This window comes from Varanus komodoensis, unplaced genomic scaffold (assembly GCF_004798865.1).
Source record: "Varanus komodoensis strain SLA01 unplaced genomic scaffold, ASM479886v1 scaffold11, whole genome shotgun sequence".
NCBI classification, from domain to species: domain Eukaryota; kingdom Metazoa; phylum Chordata; class Lepidosauria; order Squamata; family Varanidae; genus Varanus; species Varanus komodoensis.
This window is the reverse complement of record NW_025335317.1, coordinates 1,775,453-1,791,435: the sequence shown is the minus strand read 5'-3', so window position 1 is coordinate 1,791,435 and position 15,983 is coordinate 1,775,453. Positions and strand designations below refer to the sequence as shown.

Here is a 15,983-nt window from a genome sequence, read left to right as displayed (position 1 = left end):
AGGCTGAGCCAGGGCCCCTTGCTCATGGGCTGAGCACATCTGAACCGGCTGCCTCTCCCGAGTCCGCAGCTGAGCTTCCCGGCCCTGCCAGGTTGCTGCCAGAAGCAGGAAGCTGGGGTTGGTGGGCCCCACAGGCCAATTTCAAGTCTAAGGTGCTACGGACCATTCTCCCCACACGCAAATTCATCAGGCTGTCTTCCCCGTGGGAAAATACTTCTCATCTAAAAGTTGAGCTTTTGCATTGCTTGATTGGCTCGATGTTCTTTTCCTTTTTGACTGGAGAGTCGCGAGGCAGCCTCTGCGTGTGCCACCCCTGCTGCAGCAGCGGAATGAGCTCTTTTCAGCATCATTTGTCAAGTGGTCAAGAAAGCACGTGGGCCTGCTAACTGTGGAACTGCTTTGACATGCCTTCACGAATTCCCTTGTGCTGCAGGATAGCGCAGTTTAACAAACTCAGACCACTAATCGATAGGATTCCATAGCAAGGAAGCCGAACCGGATGAGGCACCTCAAGGGCTGCGGAAGAGCTTTGGTGTTGATCTCCCTACGACTGGGAAAGTCCTGGGGTGCTTCGTGCCTTGGGCAGCGGTTCTGACCCCAACATCCCCACACATGCATTGGCTCCCCCTTGGTCGCTGAGAGTGTCCTGGGAAAGACCGGGCACCCTCCGCCCAGGATGCTTCTGACTGGACAGCCACACCGAGCAAGGAGTTCAAACTCAGGGCAATACCAGGATGCTGAGGAAATGCCCGGCTCAGGCCCATGGAACAAAGAATGCACCAGTTAATATGTCCTCATTTACATATGCATGATTACAAAGAGTTACTATAATCTGAATGTTAGAGAAGACACAGCTCTAGCTTGCTAACAGGATGGGACTGTTCAGTAAACCAACCCATTATGAGGAGAGGCAGAGGGAGCCGGGTCTTTTCAGCCTTGAGAGCAGGAGGCTCAGAGGGGACCTGTTAGCGACATGCAGGTACGTGAGGGGGTGCCACGCAGAGGCGGGTCATGACTTTTTCCCCTGCAGTGGAGGGCAGGATGTGTTCCAAAGGAGCAAAGCTCAGGGAACCAAGGTTCAATTTGGATGCCAGGAAGCAGGGCCCCGAGGCTGTGGAATGGGCTTCCATGGGAGGTGGCTGAAGCCCCCATCGGTGAGGGTGTTTAAGGACAGGCTGGACACGCACACAGTAGGCATGTCATAAGTAGAGCCAGCTGGAGCCGGGGGTCAGACTAGATGGCCTGGGAGCCCCCTTCCGACTCACTCTGTTTCTATGTTTCTAGACTGTGTTTGCTTAAAACTTTCCCTCAGGGCCACCCCACATTTCCTTGGTCTTTCAGAGGAAGAGAAAGGAGTGGGGACCAGCGAAGGGCAGGGGCGTTCAGCACTTACCAACAACTTACACACGAGCAAGGGGGAGTGTGGGGACGTATTCCAGGCCATTGCAGCCCATGGTCTCAGGCAGCAAGCCCTGGGGAGTAATCTGTATTGAACATCTTCCATTTATTTCTAGTAAATCCCCATTTGCTCTTGCAGAACCAGCAAGTGCAGCAGCACAAAGCAGGGGGCCTGTCCGAGCTTCGCTGCTTTCTGAGCACAGAGCTGGCCCCAAGTATTTTATTTCGGTAATTTCTGGGATTGCAGGGCATTTTTTATGTTTCTAATGTCTAGGAATCCTCAAATCAACACCAAATGCTGCAGTATTAAATTTCTTGCAACCACTTCATCATACAAGAATGCATAGTTCGGTTACCCTTTTAAGATGAACCAAGTAAATCCTAGTCAAGATATTGGACGACTGATCTCTTTATTTATATAAATATTTGTGTGTGTTTCGCATGGAACAGTTTGTGTGCATTTATTTTCGGCTGCTTGTTCTTCGAATTGCAGAAGTGATGTTTCCAGGTTTCTCTCAGAGCGCATCCCTATCAATCTTTCGGTCCCACATAAACTTACCTGGGAGCGAAGTTTACCGGACGCGACGCAGCTTCCTTGAGAGCGCGCATGTTGAGCATTACGCAGCAAGGCAGAAATGACCCCACCTTTGCTCCTCACGCCCAAGACGTCCCTCGTCAGCGCTCCTTCCCCGCCGCTCTCCTTTTCCTGACCTGTCGGGTCCTTTCCCAGGCACGGGGGAGGCTGCCTCCATGTGCGAGATCAGCCCCGAGCCGTTCTGCTTCCCGAGGCGCGGCAGCCAACGACCCTTTCCCCCAAACCCAGGGGAGCCCCCTCACCTCACCCCGCCTCCAACCCGCCCCAGGCGCGCGGCAGATCTCAGAGCCAACGCGGTTGTTCTGACCCCGGGGGGGCAGCGCGCCAGGCTCCTCACTCACACCCCCCCCCCCCGCAGCGCAAACGCGCTCACGAAAAAAGACCAGACAGCGAGTGATCTGCTGCTCTTTCGCGAAGTGCTAGATGGGCGGTTTGCGGCGACTGTCCCAAGCTTTGAAGTGTGTGTGTGTGCGCGCGCGCGCGATCCTGTCCCCTACCGTGGCCCCTGTTTGTGAAAAGGGACAGCTGGAAATGAGAGCCGAGGAGCCCGGATTTCGGGGGCGGCGGGGCCAGGTCACGCAGCCTCCAGAGGACAGCTTCGAGGGAGGCAACGGGGCGTGGAGTGCGGGCGCAGAAGCCCCCTGGCCCGGGCAGGGAGATGCGCCAGGACCCGGAGCGTCCACGGGCGAGGGCCTTTTTCCCCCACCCGGGCAAAGCTGCAGCGAAGCAAGCCGCCGCTTCCCACCCTCCCTATTCCCTTGCCCCCTCCCCGCCGTCCCCGTCCCCTCGGAAGCCACGGCTCGCCTCTCTGCCGTCCTCCGCGGCTCGTGCCTGGCTCTCCGCAGAGGCGCTCCCGGGCACCCCTCGCTCGTCCCAAGGGGGTCTCCTGGGGTGCTTCGGGCCTTGGGCAGCAGGGCTCCCCCAGCCCCCGCCCCCGCCCCCAACAGGGTTTCTGTGGCCAGCAGAAAGACGGAAGACGTGGTGAGCAAATGCGCTGCGTAAAAAGCGCGCGTCCTCCGACGGCGCTCCGCGCGGGAGGCAGCGCAGGGCGGGTGCACGGCCGCGGCTGGAGGCAGCCCCCGCAGGGGTCACCCGGCCTCGGAAACCCCGGCAGGCCCTCTGGCAGCGGCAGCGGCATCCAGGGACAATGGCCACCGCCGGCCTCCGGGCGCGGGGCGGGGGCGCTGCAGGGAGGAGGGGCGCGGGCCCCTCGGACCGGCGCGGCGAACCGCCCCGCCGCTCGCCGGCTCCTCCGAAGCTGCCGAGGGCAGGGGCGCCCGTCACTTCTGGCCCGCCTTCCAGCCCCGCTCGAGGGAAGGCTGCAGGCCCTCCATCCATCAGAGCGGGCTGCCCCTTCCCCTTCCCTTCCCTTCCCCCCTTCCCCTCCCCTCCCCCTTCCTCTCCCCCTCCTCCGCGGCGAGCCCCCTCCCCTTCCCCTCCCCGGCCCCGCCAGCCGCTATACATGGGAGGGAGGCGGCGAGTGACGGCCCAAACAGAGCGGCGCGCACAGCAGCGGCGGCAGCAGAGGTGGCGGCGGCCCGGAGCGCGTCGCGGCCATGGACAGGACAGCGCGCGCCCTCCTCGCCCTCCTGCTCTTGCTCCTGCTGGGCTCCCTCCGCAGCACCAGGGGTGAGTGCTGCGGGAGGCTCGCGCCTCGCCTGCCCGGGGACGGGACGGGAGGGGCTGGGACCGGACGGGGGCGCTCCCGCCGGGCACCCCTGGGTCCGCGGGCCAAGGAGCGGATTTGGTGCCGGGGAGCCGCCCCGGAGGGTGCCCGGCGAAGCGCCACAGGAGGCCCCCTGGTCCGCGGGCATCGCTCAAGCTGAAAGGCAGGCCGGGGAAGCGGTGAGGTTCGCCAGGCGAGCAGGGACGGGATATGCATGAGCTGCCCCGAGGACGCCGCTCTTGCGAACGGGAGGAAGGCAGTGGGTGGGGTGTCATCCGGGCGCCTGTCGCCCGCCCCCCTCGCCGCCCAGCCATGCCAATTGCCTCGGGCTTCGCCGCAAGCCGGCCAACGCGCCCGCGCCGCGTCTTTGCTAGCGCCCGGGAAGCGCTCGGCTGCGGGGCAGCCTTCCCGCGAGCGTCGCGGTGCCGCGGGACGCCACTTGGCCCCAGCGCGGGCTCGCCCGAGGCCGGAGCGGCTGCGACCCACTCCCCCGGCGTTTCCCCTGCTGCCCTGAACCGGGAGACGAGGCTGATTCTGCAGAGCTGGCCCAGGCCAAGCGGGGACGGATTCCAGCGGCGCGCGAAGAAGCGCAGGCATCCCTCCCGAGGAGCCCCCGGGAGCGGGCGTCGCGGCGCCGGCCAGCGCCAGGCCTCTGCCGTTTCGTGGCGCCCCTCCCCATCGCGGATGCCCTCGGCGTTCCCCCGTCGTCGGGAGGGCTCTCCGGGCCGGGCCCGTAACTTTTGGAGCGCGGAAGCTTACGGCGAACGGCCGCCTCTGTGCTCTGCTCAGAGCGGGGGGGATTTCTCCAAGATCTGGGCAGAGGCTCTCCGAAAATGTGGGGGGGGGGGGAGGGGGGGAGGGGGGGGCGAGCCTTCCGAGAAATGCCGCTGTGGCTGCCACCGCCAAGCAGCGAAAGGGCGCGATCCTCCAGGCGGGACTCCGGGAAAGCGCGCAAGTGGCACCCGGGCGCCGCGCGGAACGCGCCCCGGGATAGACTCGGGCGCTCTCGAGCAAGATTTTCTCTGGCGCCCGCCCTGCCTCGCCCCCGAATTGCCCAAACGCGTCCTCCTGCGAGCTGCTTCCAAAAGACGGCGCTTCCTTCCGTGCAGCCTTCGCCCAGCCAAGCTGACTCGCTCGGTGACCGGCCTGCGCCGCGCCGCGCTCCCCGAAGCGTCGCGACCGGCCTCGCTGCCTCCCTCCCGCCCGCCCGCCCGCGGCATTCCCTGGCGGCCGGCTCGCTGCGCGTAGCACCGTCATGGCTGAACATCCGAATTCATGCAGTTGGTGTTTACGCAGAAGTAATCCTACTGATACTAGCTGGACTTCCAAGAGCGGGCACTGAGACGGAGGAGCATAGCGTGACAGGAGGACTGTCGCCGCACCTTTCCCACCTCCTCACATCCATGCATCGTATGCTTATGCCTCTCAGCGGCCAAAGCTCTCTCAAAGCTCATTTGATGCGTGGCAGGACGAGATGGATGGATTTGGTATTCTATGCACCTTTATCACGCAGTGGAGCCTCCGTGCACCCTGCAACCTCCATTTGGTGCCCTGCTGCATGTGGGGCACCTCCTATCTTGTTCCCTGCATTCCAGAGGGCTGCCAGCAAGGCCCACTGTGCCCCCCACCCCCCAGCTGTGCAACGAGCACAGTCCTTCCCTCCCGGCAGCCAAGGCACCTTCCCAGGCAGCTGCCCACAGGCTCCTTCTGGCAGGATGCGTCCCAGGGCGCCTGCACAGGTGCCGCCTGGGTTCCAGGGAAGCAGCCCCTGCCCCTGTGGAAGGGCAGGGACACATGTGGAGCAAGGCAGGAGGGAGGCGCGGGTGTGCCTGCATGGTGCGCCCCCGCAGTCCTCCTCTAGAGTAACGGTGCTACTCTAGTGTGTAGGCAGCCACTTCCCCGAGCAGCAAGAAGGAAAGCCAAAGACGGCCGTGCAGGCAGGGGCGCTGCACACAGAAGTTGCTTCCCAGCCCCGGGGGCAGATGGGATATGTGCCACCGTTGGAGGGGAGAGAACAGTTCCCACACAACTGTGGAAACCCAGGACACGAGGTGGAATCCGAGGGTGCAGAGAAGCGGAGCGGCTTGGTTTAGCATCCAGAAGGAGGGCCTGCATGGGAGGGAAAGCCGGCCTCGAGCCCCCAACCCTTCTCCCCGCTAGGTCAGCACTGGAAGCTTTGTGGAAAAGCTGTCCGGCACCCGTCTGAAACTGTGCAGGCCAGATGAAGTCCTAGGTGAGAAACAGATCTCAGCATGAGGATAGGGTCAAGCGGCTCTTAATCTCTTCAGCCTGCAGTCAGTTGTGAGAGATCTTTGACTGCAGAATCTGGAAGCTGCAGGACATTTAAGGTCATCAAGGAAACAGGCCTCAGGTTGCAATGACTTTGCAATGGAGCACCTTCTCGCTAGTTAATGGTTTTGAAAGTGGGGCAGGCGCCCGTGTTTCTTGACCTAGCATCAGATGCAAGGACAACTAGGACCGGGTCAACCCCGAGCGGCACCTCTGCGGCCTCGTCCTTACTCTGTGGCTACTCCACGGATGTGCAATGAATTCCTGCATCCTGAAAGGCCCGGCTAGCTTTTCCCTCCCTGTCCAGATCACTCCGGGTTGCTGCAAGCTTTCTTCTTTCCCCAGCCTGCCTTTTCTTTTGGCCCCAGGTCAAATTCTTTGGCAGGAATAACACTGAGGCAGTGAACTGCTTTTCTGTCCTAGCCTTTATCTTGCTTAATTGCTACCAGTCACTTGAGACAATTAGCTGGTTCCTTTCGATGTCTTCGATTCCAGCGTTGTGCCCCATTTGTGTCTCCTAAAACCCACAAACAGGGGGATTAAAGCCTGGAGTAATTTGCATGGCAGGGAGGAATCGTATCCCCTCCGGAGATCTGACTCTTTCTCTGTGTTGTGCTCTAGGAAAGCCCATCAGCTTGACTTACCGCTGTCCCTGCCGATACTTCGAGAGCAACATTGCCAAGGCCCACATTAAGCACCTCAAAATCCTGACCATCCCCGGCTGTTCTCTCCAGATTATGTAAGTCGACACAGGTTTTTCCAGCACATTTTGTGCCTTTTGGAAGTGGTTAGTGATCGTGAGAATGTGCTAACAAAAGAACTCGTATTGTTAATGATATATGGATCAGCTCTGTGTTCACAAGAGACTCATGGGGCCCAGGCATGCTCACAGGTGCATGGGCCCAAGGACTGGGGGAGCCAGTGTCTGCCTTGGCTGCTGGAGATCGGCATTTTGCCCTCACCTTGTCCCCATCCGCCACGGCCGGTTTTTAATGGATGCTTGGAAGAGTGACTGGAAGGGTGCATATTTCTGAGCGGGTGCTTGGTGGAAGAGCTAACATCAAAGTGCTGAGCATCCGCACTTGTCTGCTGGCCGACAACGCGTCGAAGGCAGGGCTTTGCGTTTCGGTAATACTTAAGTAGCATTCTGATTCAGACCACCTGATAACTGATCGATTTTAATACTGATTTTATTATGTATATTTTATTTGCTTTATCAAGGTCATTTTATTATCTATTAGCTGTCTTGTTTTATGTTGAGACTGAGTGTATTGCTTTAACCATGTCGTGAGCCACCCAGGAGCCCCGTGGCCAATGGGGCAGCACACAAGCTGACTAAACGAATAATAAACACACGCAGAGGTTGCATATGGGTCCGGTGTGGGCTGCCTTTGAGCCATAGGTCATTTTTTGCATAGTTTGAACCCAGCGACACTAGTAATCCATGGGTCATTAACCCTAAACAACCCACAAAGAGAACCCACACTTTGTCTTTGTGCTGTGAACTGTGGGTTTATCATCTCAGACAACCCATGGCCTGGACAATGGCAACCCCCGTTCAGCTGTAACCCAGACTTGACCCCCGGATTTGAAGGAAGAGTGACCATTTTAATCTCCTCCAGTGAGAGGGAGAGAAAGAACAGGGAAAGGGAGGAAGGCCACCAACTGATGGGCGAACATAAATTGCGGATAACCCCAGATGGACTGGAATGGGGAGCTACCTGCCCTTATCTGCACTGTGTTCTTCCTCTTGCCCTAGCCTTTATTCTCTTTCTTTTTCCGTCTCCCTCATTTTACTGTTACAATGTTGCACTCAGTTCATTTGCATGGTTTTATGCACAGTTGTATGGATTTATTAAGATTTCTGCTTTGTTCTTACTGATATTACGGTTATCTGTAATTGTGCTTACTGCATATTCAAATGGTTAGATTTATTGCTGAAAATATGTTATTTGGTTTGGGCACAATCTACAAACAAATATATGAGGATGTGGAATCCTGTACAAGATCATGTGCAGCCGTTCACCGTGTCTGCATGGTCCACACAGAGGCCATCAAGGCCTTTTCAAAGCCAGACAGGCACACTCTGGACAAGAAAGCTGCTTTCTTAAGCCACACACCAGAGGAAGGAAGAAGTGCTGAGCCAAACGTACATGGCGTGCCACAAAGCCCTCCTTAAAAACCTCCCACTGGCTGGGTTTGCACAGCTTGTTAACAGGCGGGGCAGCTGTGCCGTTTGCCCCCTCCTCTCAGGACACGGCAGGGCCCCTGAGACATCCCCTGGGCCACCCCTATTTTGGCAGGAGGAGGCCATCCCAAACCTGCAAGGATTCAGCTGCAAACTGTGCTTTCCACACTCTACTGGTTTAGAAAAATGGGGGGATGTGTTCCCCAAAGCTACATTTTGGGGAACACCTCCTCAACCCCCCCATTCCAAGCTGGATCCCCAGAGATGTTTGGAGGTGCTCAGAAGCTCCGGCCGCCCCCTCAGTTCTGCAACGTACAGTAAGTGGACAACACCTCAAACAGTGCTAAAACCAGGATGGGGGGGGGGGCTGAGACAGTCCCAAGCTAACCCGCCCCCACCCCCCACCCAGGCCAGTGGCTCTCGGAGCCCCTGATGCACTGATGCAAACGGGCGGCATGTGCTAATGTGCCGACACATGCCTGCACAACCAGGGTGCGGCAGTGGAGGGCACACAGGGGTGGGGAGGTCGGGCACCTGCCCCTGGCAAGGCGAGGCACGCTGGCACAGGGTGGGGAGCTGGCAGGGGCACGTGGGCAGCCAAGCTTGGGCCCCAGCAGGAGAGGCTGCGCGATCGATTGAGCCCCTGCCTGCTTTGCCCGCGGGCACAGTCGCGCTTCCAAGGCCCCGGGATGCTGCAGGAAAGGTCTGTTTCGTGCGGCAGCACCATGATTTTTCTGGGAAGGGCTGGCTGTGGAGACGGGCGGAGAGGCGCTTGGCCTGCGTCCTCCTCCCTCTGCCGCAACTGCTCTGGGAGCCCTTGTGGCACAGCGGTCAGTGCTGGGTTGGGACTTGGGCGGTCCCGAGCCTGGTCCCCACTGGGCCAAGAAGTTCACTGGGTGACTTCAGGCCAGCCGCGGACTTGCAGCCGAACTGACCTCGTAGGGCTGTTGTGAGGATACAGTGAAGAAAAGGACGGTGATATGAGCAACTGGGGATCCTTCCAGGAAAAAAGGTGTGATATAAATATAATAAATAAATCCCCCTTTTTTGCTTTTGTTGGAGGGAAAACCAGCCAAGCCAACTCAATGTACTGTAAGTCTCCAGAGAGACGTATAGCTAATTGGGCAGCCAATAAATCTAATAAATAATTAGATTTTTAAACCAGTCAAGTGCTAAGTTCACTTAAGCGAGAGTTCTCTGTTGGCCATCTAGGCAGCACCACACAGCGTGGACGCTGCCTATCGCAGCACAGCCAGGATGCAATTCTTCAGCCATCTCCACGCGTGCTCCAGCTGAGCATCCTTCTTCCAGCCCCCATTTCCCTGGGAGGAGAAACACATGATTGTTTTGGAATTTGCATTTTCAGCGAGAGATTGGTGCATTCGTATAAATGCGGTTAGTTCATGTGCACATGTGTTGCGAAGCCCAGAGACGGTCCCGGAGTGATGGGAAGTGTGCCCACTGTGGAGCCGTTCCTCGGACCACCGCACCCTGGCAGTGGCTGATGGTACGTCTGCTGGGTGCATCCGGCGCACAGCAGCACCGTCAGGAGCCGTTCACGGAGATCGCCTTCCGGTAGTGCAGGAGTCCCCATTAAAGTGGAATTTAGGAGGGCTACTCGAGGCAGAGATGCCAAAAGAATGTTCTTTTTAAAGATGGTGCCCAGGACAGTGGAGCTAGAGAACAATCGCGTGCACCCTCACATTTGTATGACTTCTTGCCGTTGCCTGCAGATGCGTTGTCTCTTTGCTCGCTTTTTCACAGCAGAAACGATGTTGAGTCTGCGGTTCTTTTCTTTCTCGCACACAGAAGAGTGTGAGAGCAACCGCGGGGCTCCAAAACAAAACAAAACTTGTAAAACTGTCCCTTTGGAGAGATTAGGGGATTAGTTTGAGGCAGCTATCAGGCTTCCAATCAGGAGGGCCCCTGGGCTACGACTTGGAGCTGTTTCCCTGGAACCAGAGGGCTTGAATCTGAATGGTTTGGAAATTCACCTCCACGCCTTCCTCCTGGAGCAGCAGCAGCAGTGGGACTCTCCGGAGTCCAGGGCCAGGATGTGGGTGGCAGGAGGTGGCCAGAGGAGGGCCCTCTGGGAAATTAGTCTTTGCTCCGTGTGTTTGTTTTTTTTTTTTTTGAAGGTGGTGGGGGGGTGAAGTATTCAGGCATGTACCCTCGGCTTGATGAAGTCAACAGTGCCGGCAGGCGGACTGGTAGCAAGGCAGTGATGCAGCTGCAGCCAAGACAAAGTTGTGCCAGGCCAGAAAGATGGAAGAGAAGGGCGTTAGAGGGGGCGCCAGTCCAGCGCCATCTCTCATGGGGGGGCAGCGCTGCTGTTTGCGCTAATCGGTCCCCACCTAATCTGGGCCGCCTGTAGAAACCTACACATGGGGCAGGCGAACGCCTTGTCTGAAGACACCATGAGAGTGGAACGCTCTTGTGCATGTGCAGGGCATGAGCACATACAATCCCGGCCTTTCCAGAAACACCGCTCTGCTCGCCTTCCCACCCCAGCCACTGAAAGAACAGAGGAGCAAACAATTACTCTGAGCAGATTTTCTGAGGCTGCAAGGGAAAGCTAAAGGGAATCCGGTTTTTACCTTGCAGGATGCGGTGCTGCTGCAGATCAGGCAGCTTCAGCCAGGATTTTGGCTCCCAGTCCAAAACAGGGTGCCCACGCATGTCTGTCCTATTAAATGTTGTCCTGGCGCTGTTGAAAAGCAAGCCAGACCCAATCTGTCCTTTCAGTTCTGTGGCTGCCACAAAGCGAGCCCAGGCTGAGCAACGCATGGGGCCATGGCACACGCACCCCACAAATCAGATCTCCGAGGGAGGGAGGAGCCAGAGGGGAAAGGGCTGGGGCTGCGGTCGGAGGTACAACCTACCGGCACCTGGCTTTGCTCGGAGACGGGAGCCCAGTGCTGTCTCCTCTCCCTTTTGCAGCCTCCTGTGCCCTCCTTATATGACGGAAGTTCAGGAAGCAGGTGGCTGGGGAGGCACGGGCAGACCCTTTTGCCCATGCTCGTGGGGGGCTGGGCAGCAGTGCCCCATCCCGCGGGAGTGGACCAGCCGGCAGTCTGCGCAACGCTGCCAACGGGGCTGCGTGAACCGCAGCATCAGTGTGCCCCCTGCCCTGCCTGAGCAACTCCAGCTTTCAGAGGCCATGAAAACTTGCCCCGGGGCTCCTCCATTTCTCTCCCCATTGTAGCCATCCAGGAACCGTGCGGAAAGCCGGCCGGCTGGACAACACTGCGAGGATGCCATGGTGGCAGGAAAGAACTGCCGTGGTGCCGGCATCCTGCCGCCGCAGCGGGCCGAGGGGCTCGGATTGCTCCTGCGCCCACATTCCACTCCTCCTCCCGCTCGCCCCGCTGCCCTCAGCTCAGGCGCTTGGCACGGTGTGGGCAGGCCCTGCTCCGGGGGACGGGCGTTCGCAGGCAGCTGCGCCTCCTGCCTGGCCATCGCCGCATTCCACGGCGTGACCTTGGCGTCCAAGGGAGCACCAGACGCGCCGCCAGGAGAGTCTCCCCAAACACCCATTAACATTCCTAAGAGGAAATACGTTTAAATGAGTTTATTTATTTAATGAGCTTTAAACTGTATCTAATGCACCTTATTTAATTTGTTTAGCCATTTAAGTAAGTTCCCCACCCTCGCAGAGGAGAAAGCCAAATTCTGGCCAGGGCAGAAACTGTGCAAGGAAGGGCTCCTTTTCCACCTCCCTCCCTCCCTCCAGAAAAGGGGCAAAACTCCGCACGGTCGGCTTGCTCTGGAATAGCCGGGCAGGGAGACGGTGCGGCGTGTGTGCACAGAAGGCAGGCCTTACGGGTGCGGGGGCAGGGGACGGAGAGCAGGCAAGCGAGACGGGCACCTCAGTGGACCACCAGGCAGCAGGCAAGGTGAGCGATCTGGGCAGGCGTCAGAGGGCAGGGAGTGGCAGTCGTGGGGCAGCCACGCCGCTCTGACGAGCAGGTGGGTACTCTGGAGGGCAGGAGCAGCAGCTGGCCGAGAACGTGCCCAGGGGAGCCCATGGGCCACTGGGAGAGGAGGGCAGTGCTGGCGGGACTGGCGTGCCCTTGGCTTGGCTCCCGGCTGCAGAGGCTGATGGGACGCGTGCCACCACTTGGGGTGAAGGCGGAGGCACACTGGGGCTCCTTGTGAGTAGTTGCCCCCCAAACGTGTGAACGTGGGAGGTAAGAGAGTTAATTGCGCAATAGCCATTTATGTGTGAACAGTGCCGCCCCGGGGGGGGCGCGGTGTTGTACAACTGTTATATGCATAATGTGTTTGCCATTATGACGCTGTGACAGTGTGGAGCCAGCCACTGCAACAGACCCCGGGGAACGTGTTTCTTTCCCAAATGGGGCAGTTCAGCAGAGCCCCACCAGCTTCCGCCAAACCACTCCTTTTCTGCTCTACAGGAACCCAGTGGCCATACTGGTGACAGGCCGTTACTCTGAAATTTGCAAAATAGACTTCTGCCTCTATCCGTACAGGAAGTTGTGCAAATCAGTGCCATGTTTGCCCTCTCTCTGGGTGATGCAGTCCCTCTTTTTGGCAATCCTACCCACACTGCTCCTTGGAGACGTAGCCCTTGCCAGGGCTGCCGCTCTGGAGGCCCCGCTCTGGGAGGAGGATGGCTATTCCAGCCAGGACAACCACCCTTATCTGCTGCCTGCCCATCCCTGCCGCCTGGGAAGCCTGATAAGGTTTAAATTTATTGCTGCCCTCTTCAGGCATTCCTGCTGGTTGGTTTTTGCTTTTGGACATAAGGAAAGGAATGTTCAGGATACAGATTTTGTGTTAGTAGTTCTGATACTGCTGTTCCAATGTGTTGCATTGTTTGAGTGTTGCATTCTGTGAGCTCATTTGCAGACTCCTCTGGCTAAGAAAACCTGACATCATCACAAGTGCTCAGAGTGCCAGCCCTTTCTCATCTCAGGCACAGGGGCAATGTGGGGCCCTCAGCCTCCCTTTTCAGAGCAGAGCAGTTTAGATCTGCTCTGTGGCTCTGTTTAAGAGTAGTGGGGAAGCAGACCATGTCCCATTTCTCAAATGGTTTTAGGAACCACAAAGACCCTGCCTGGTGCCTCTTTTGGACACACACCATCCCAAAGAGCAGAAAACAGCTTCTGGTATGTGCCTGTGATGTCCTCCCGAAAGTCTCATGTTTGAAGAGTCCTTCCCTGATATGGAACCAGAGTTGTTGGATATGAAATGATATTCCTCCTCCTCCTACTCCACCACCCAACCATCTAACGTTTTCAGTTTTGGAGGAGTTTCAGGGAATGGGGGAATTTTGAAATTTGACACACACGCATCTATTTTTAAAGGGAGTTCAGAAACAAGTACAGAGCTTGGGGGTCAGCCTGTTTTGGTGTGGCCCCAGTCCTTTTACTTCAGAAGCAGTCCAGGTATCTTCACAGGGGGCAGATTTACCTTGGAGCCGGGCTTGATCCAAAGATAATACAGAAGCCTAGTGAGTGCAGGCATGACCTGCCAAAATCGGACGCTTCCTTCACTGTGTGATGCAATCAGGACCAGGCACCCTTTACTGGATTTCTTCACAGAAGAACTGAACAGTTCGGCAGTGCTCCCTCCTCAGTCCTTTATTCTCTCTTCAACGAGTCTTCTCTCTCTTGTTTTTCTCTTTTTGGCAGTGCAAGACTGAAAAATAGCAGCAAGCAGATCTGCATTGATCCCAAGTTAAAGTGGATTCATGAGTATCTGGAGAGATACCTACAAAAGTAAGCCAAGAAACAAAAGGACTTACAGATAAAATACCCTGGGTGACGGTCTAGTTCTAATCAGATGGATCAGTTTTTCAATGAAACATGCCTCTCACTTGAGGTTTGCAGGGCAGGTTTTTCCATTGCAATTCATTCTGCTGCTTGGGAAAGGTCCTAGCTCCCTTTGGGTGAGCGCAGGGACTTCAGTATTTGGAGCCAGAGAAATACGGCTGCAGTTGGGCCCGGAAAGGCAAGCATGCTGTTACTCCTAAAACAGCTGTCACAAGGGATGTAAATAATGTAACTTCACCCTCCGTTGGTACTCGCAGATGACCTGACCAGCAAAATCCACACATGGAAGGTCAGTTGCACATTAGATAAGCACTGATATGAAGCTGACCCACATGCCCCGTGTTGTGGAGTGGCACAATTGTGGTGCCCTGCATGGCAGCACTCAAGTTGTGGTGCTGGGCACTTGCCATAAGCGTGACCTGGCTGTTGCTGTAGATAAATCCCGCAGGCAAAATAATTTAAGGTACGGGGGAAGGTTTCCATTAATGCTCACCATGCTCATAATAAGACAAATCTGGAAGAAAGGGTTTAGGACAACAGCAGAGGTCAAGGAGAGGCAACTTTTCATTAAATCTTACACTCCCACAGGAGTCTGCTTGAAATTTACATCCCCTTTGCCTCTCTTATTCCCTCTTTTCTTGGGTTAAATCTGCAAAGTGACCTTCCAAACAAAGTGCTTGAGAGGCCATGGAACAGCGGTACTTGTGTGCTATTAAAATCCGATGGTTCACTGCCAATGTGGCATGTCAGCTGGGTGCCAAGAATATTTCCTCTCCTGGGGATGTCCTTAGATTGTCCAGAAATTGAGGACAATCATGGCTGCCTCCAATTAAGAGTTTAATGCCACAGTCTCAGTGTTGTAAACCTCACACGCAACCTTTCCTGAACCCCTTGTATATGCTTCTCTGGCTGCCCTGGGGCCAAACCAGCTTTCATTGCACCTGCTAAAATTCTGCTAGCCACCCCAATAATCACTTGCATTCCAATTTTAAGCAGAGATCTTCAAGATGTTTATTTCTAAAATTGGGGAAAATTGGCCCCACATATGTCAAGCACAATAGGCTTAATCCAATACCAGGTAGCACAGGTGTGACATACCTGTACACTGCACTACCACTGCAGGAATGTCCTCTGTTGACAATGCACCAGGCATCTCTGCAGAAGTCTAGTTTTAAAAGGGTATGAAGCAGGTGTCCCTTTTGGGGGCACACCTGTGAACCAATTCGCCTATCTGCACTGGGCTGGATTTCTGCCACGCCCCAAAGAAATTTCTTTCTGAGGACACTTGCTGTCCGTCAGGTTATATCGCTAAATTGCAGCCATGGTGTTATTAGAACCACAAAACTGCCTTACCCGGAAGGGACTGTGTGTTAAACAAATATCAACAGGTATAGTAATGTATCAGTATCAATAGCCTCTATGTTTCACTTGTACTAACACTGTATTTCAAATATTATATACACACATATATACTAGCAACAAAAGTGCCTGTTTTTAAGATGATTAAAGTCAACTGTATATGGAAATCTATTTTTTCTGCAATAAAACGAATGTTTTTGGATGGGCTGTTGTAGCTTGTTTCAGCTTCTCAGGCTGGGGAGGGGAGAGCTGCTGAGGATGTGGCAGGAGCGCAGGGGTGGGAAGCTCCACGCTTGGCTTCGTGTGCCGGGAACGCTTCCTGCCGGGAAATACACCTGCTCCAGGCAGCTGCCATGCGCCCGAGCACCTGGGCACTTCTGCAGCGGGCCAAGCCTCTGGGTAGCTGGCACACAGGATTGCTAGCGAGGGAAACCAGTGGTTTTCCCTGAAATCATTCCACTGTGTCTTACCGAAATTGTGCAAAGCACATGTTTTAACTTCGGTATTTTAACTGAGAGGTATATTTTTGTTATGCTTGTCCTGCAAAGGACAGGATGACCAGAGGTAGTTCAAATCTCTCTCTCCCTCTCACAAACACAATTCATCCACCCCCACCCCCCACCATCCCTGTCTTTCTTACATGCAGGTTATCTCTCTCTCTCTCTCTCTCTCTCTCTCTCTCTCTCTCTC

The 15,983-nt window shown here is 56.2% G+C and overlaps 1 protein-coding gene across 2 annotated transcripts in view; it reads left to right on the top strand.

Moving 5' to 3' along the window:
- The first annotated feature begins 3,543 nt into the window (after positions 1-3,543).
- The window catches only part of CXCL12 (C-X-C motif chemokine ligand 12), an 18,309-nt gene continuing 5,869 nt past the window's right edge, over positions 3,544-15,983 (top strand). For both annotated transcript variants that reach the window (XM_044420228.1, XM_044420226.1), the window contains exons 1-3: positions 3,544-3,622; positions 6,570-6,687; positions 13,794-13,880. In XM_044420228.1, the coding sequence (XP_044276163.1) occupies positions 3,550-3,622; positions 6,570-6,687; positions 13,794-13,880 (278 nt within the window). In that variant the 5' untranslated portion in view covers positions 3,544-3,549. The remainder of the gene's footprint in view (positions 3,623-6,569; positions 6,688-13,793; positions 13,881-15,983) is intronic.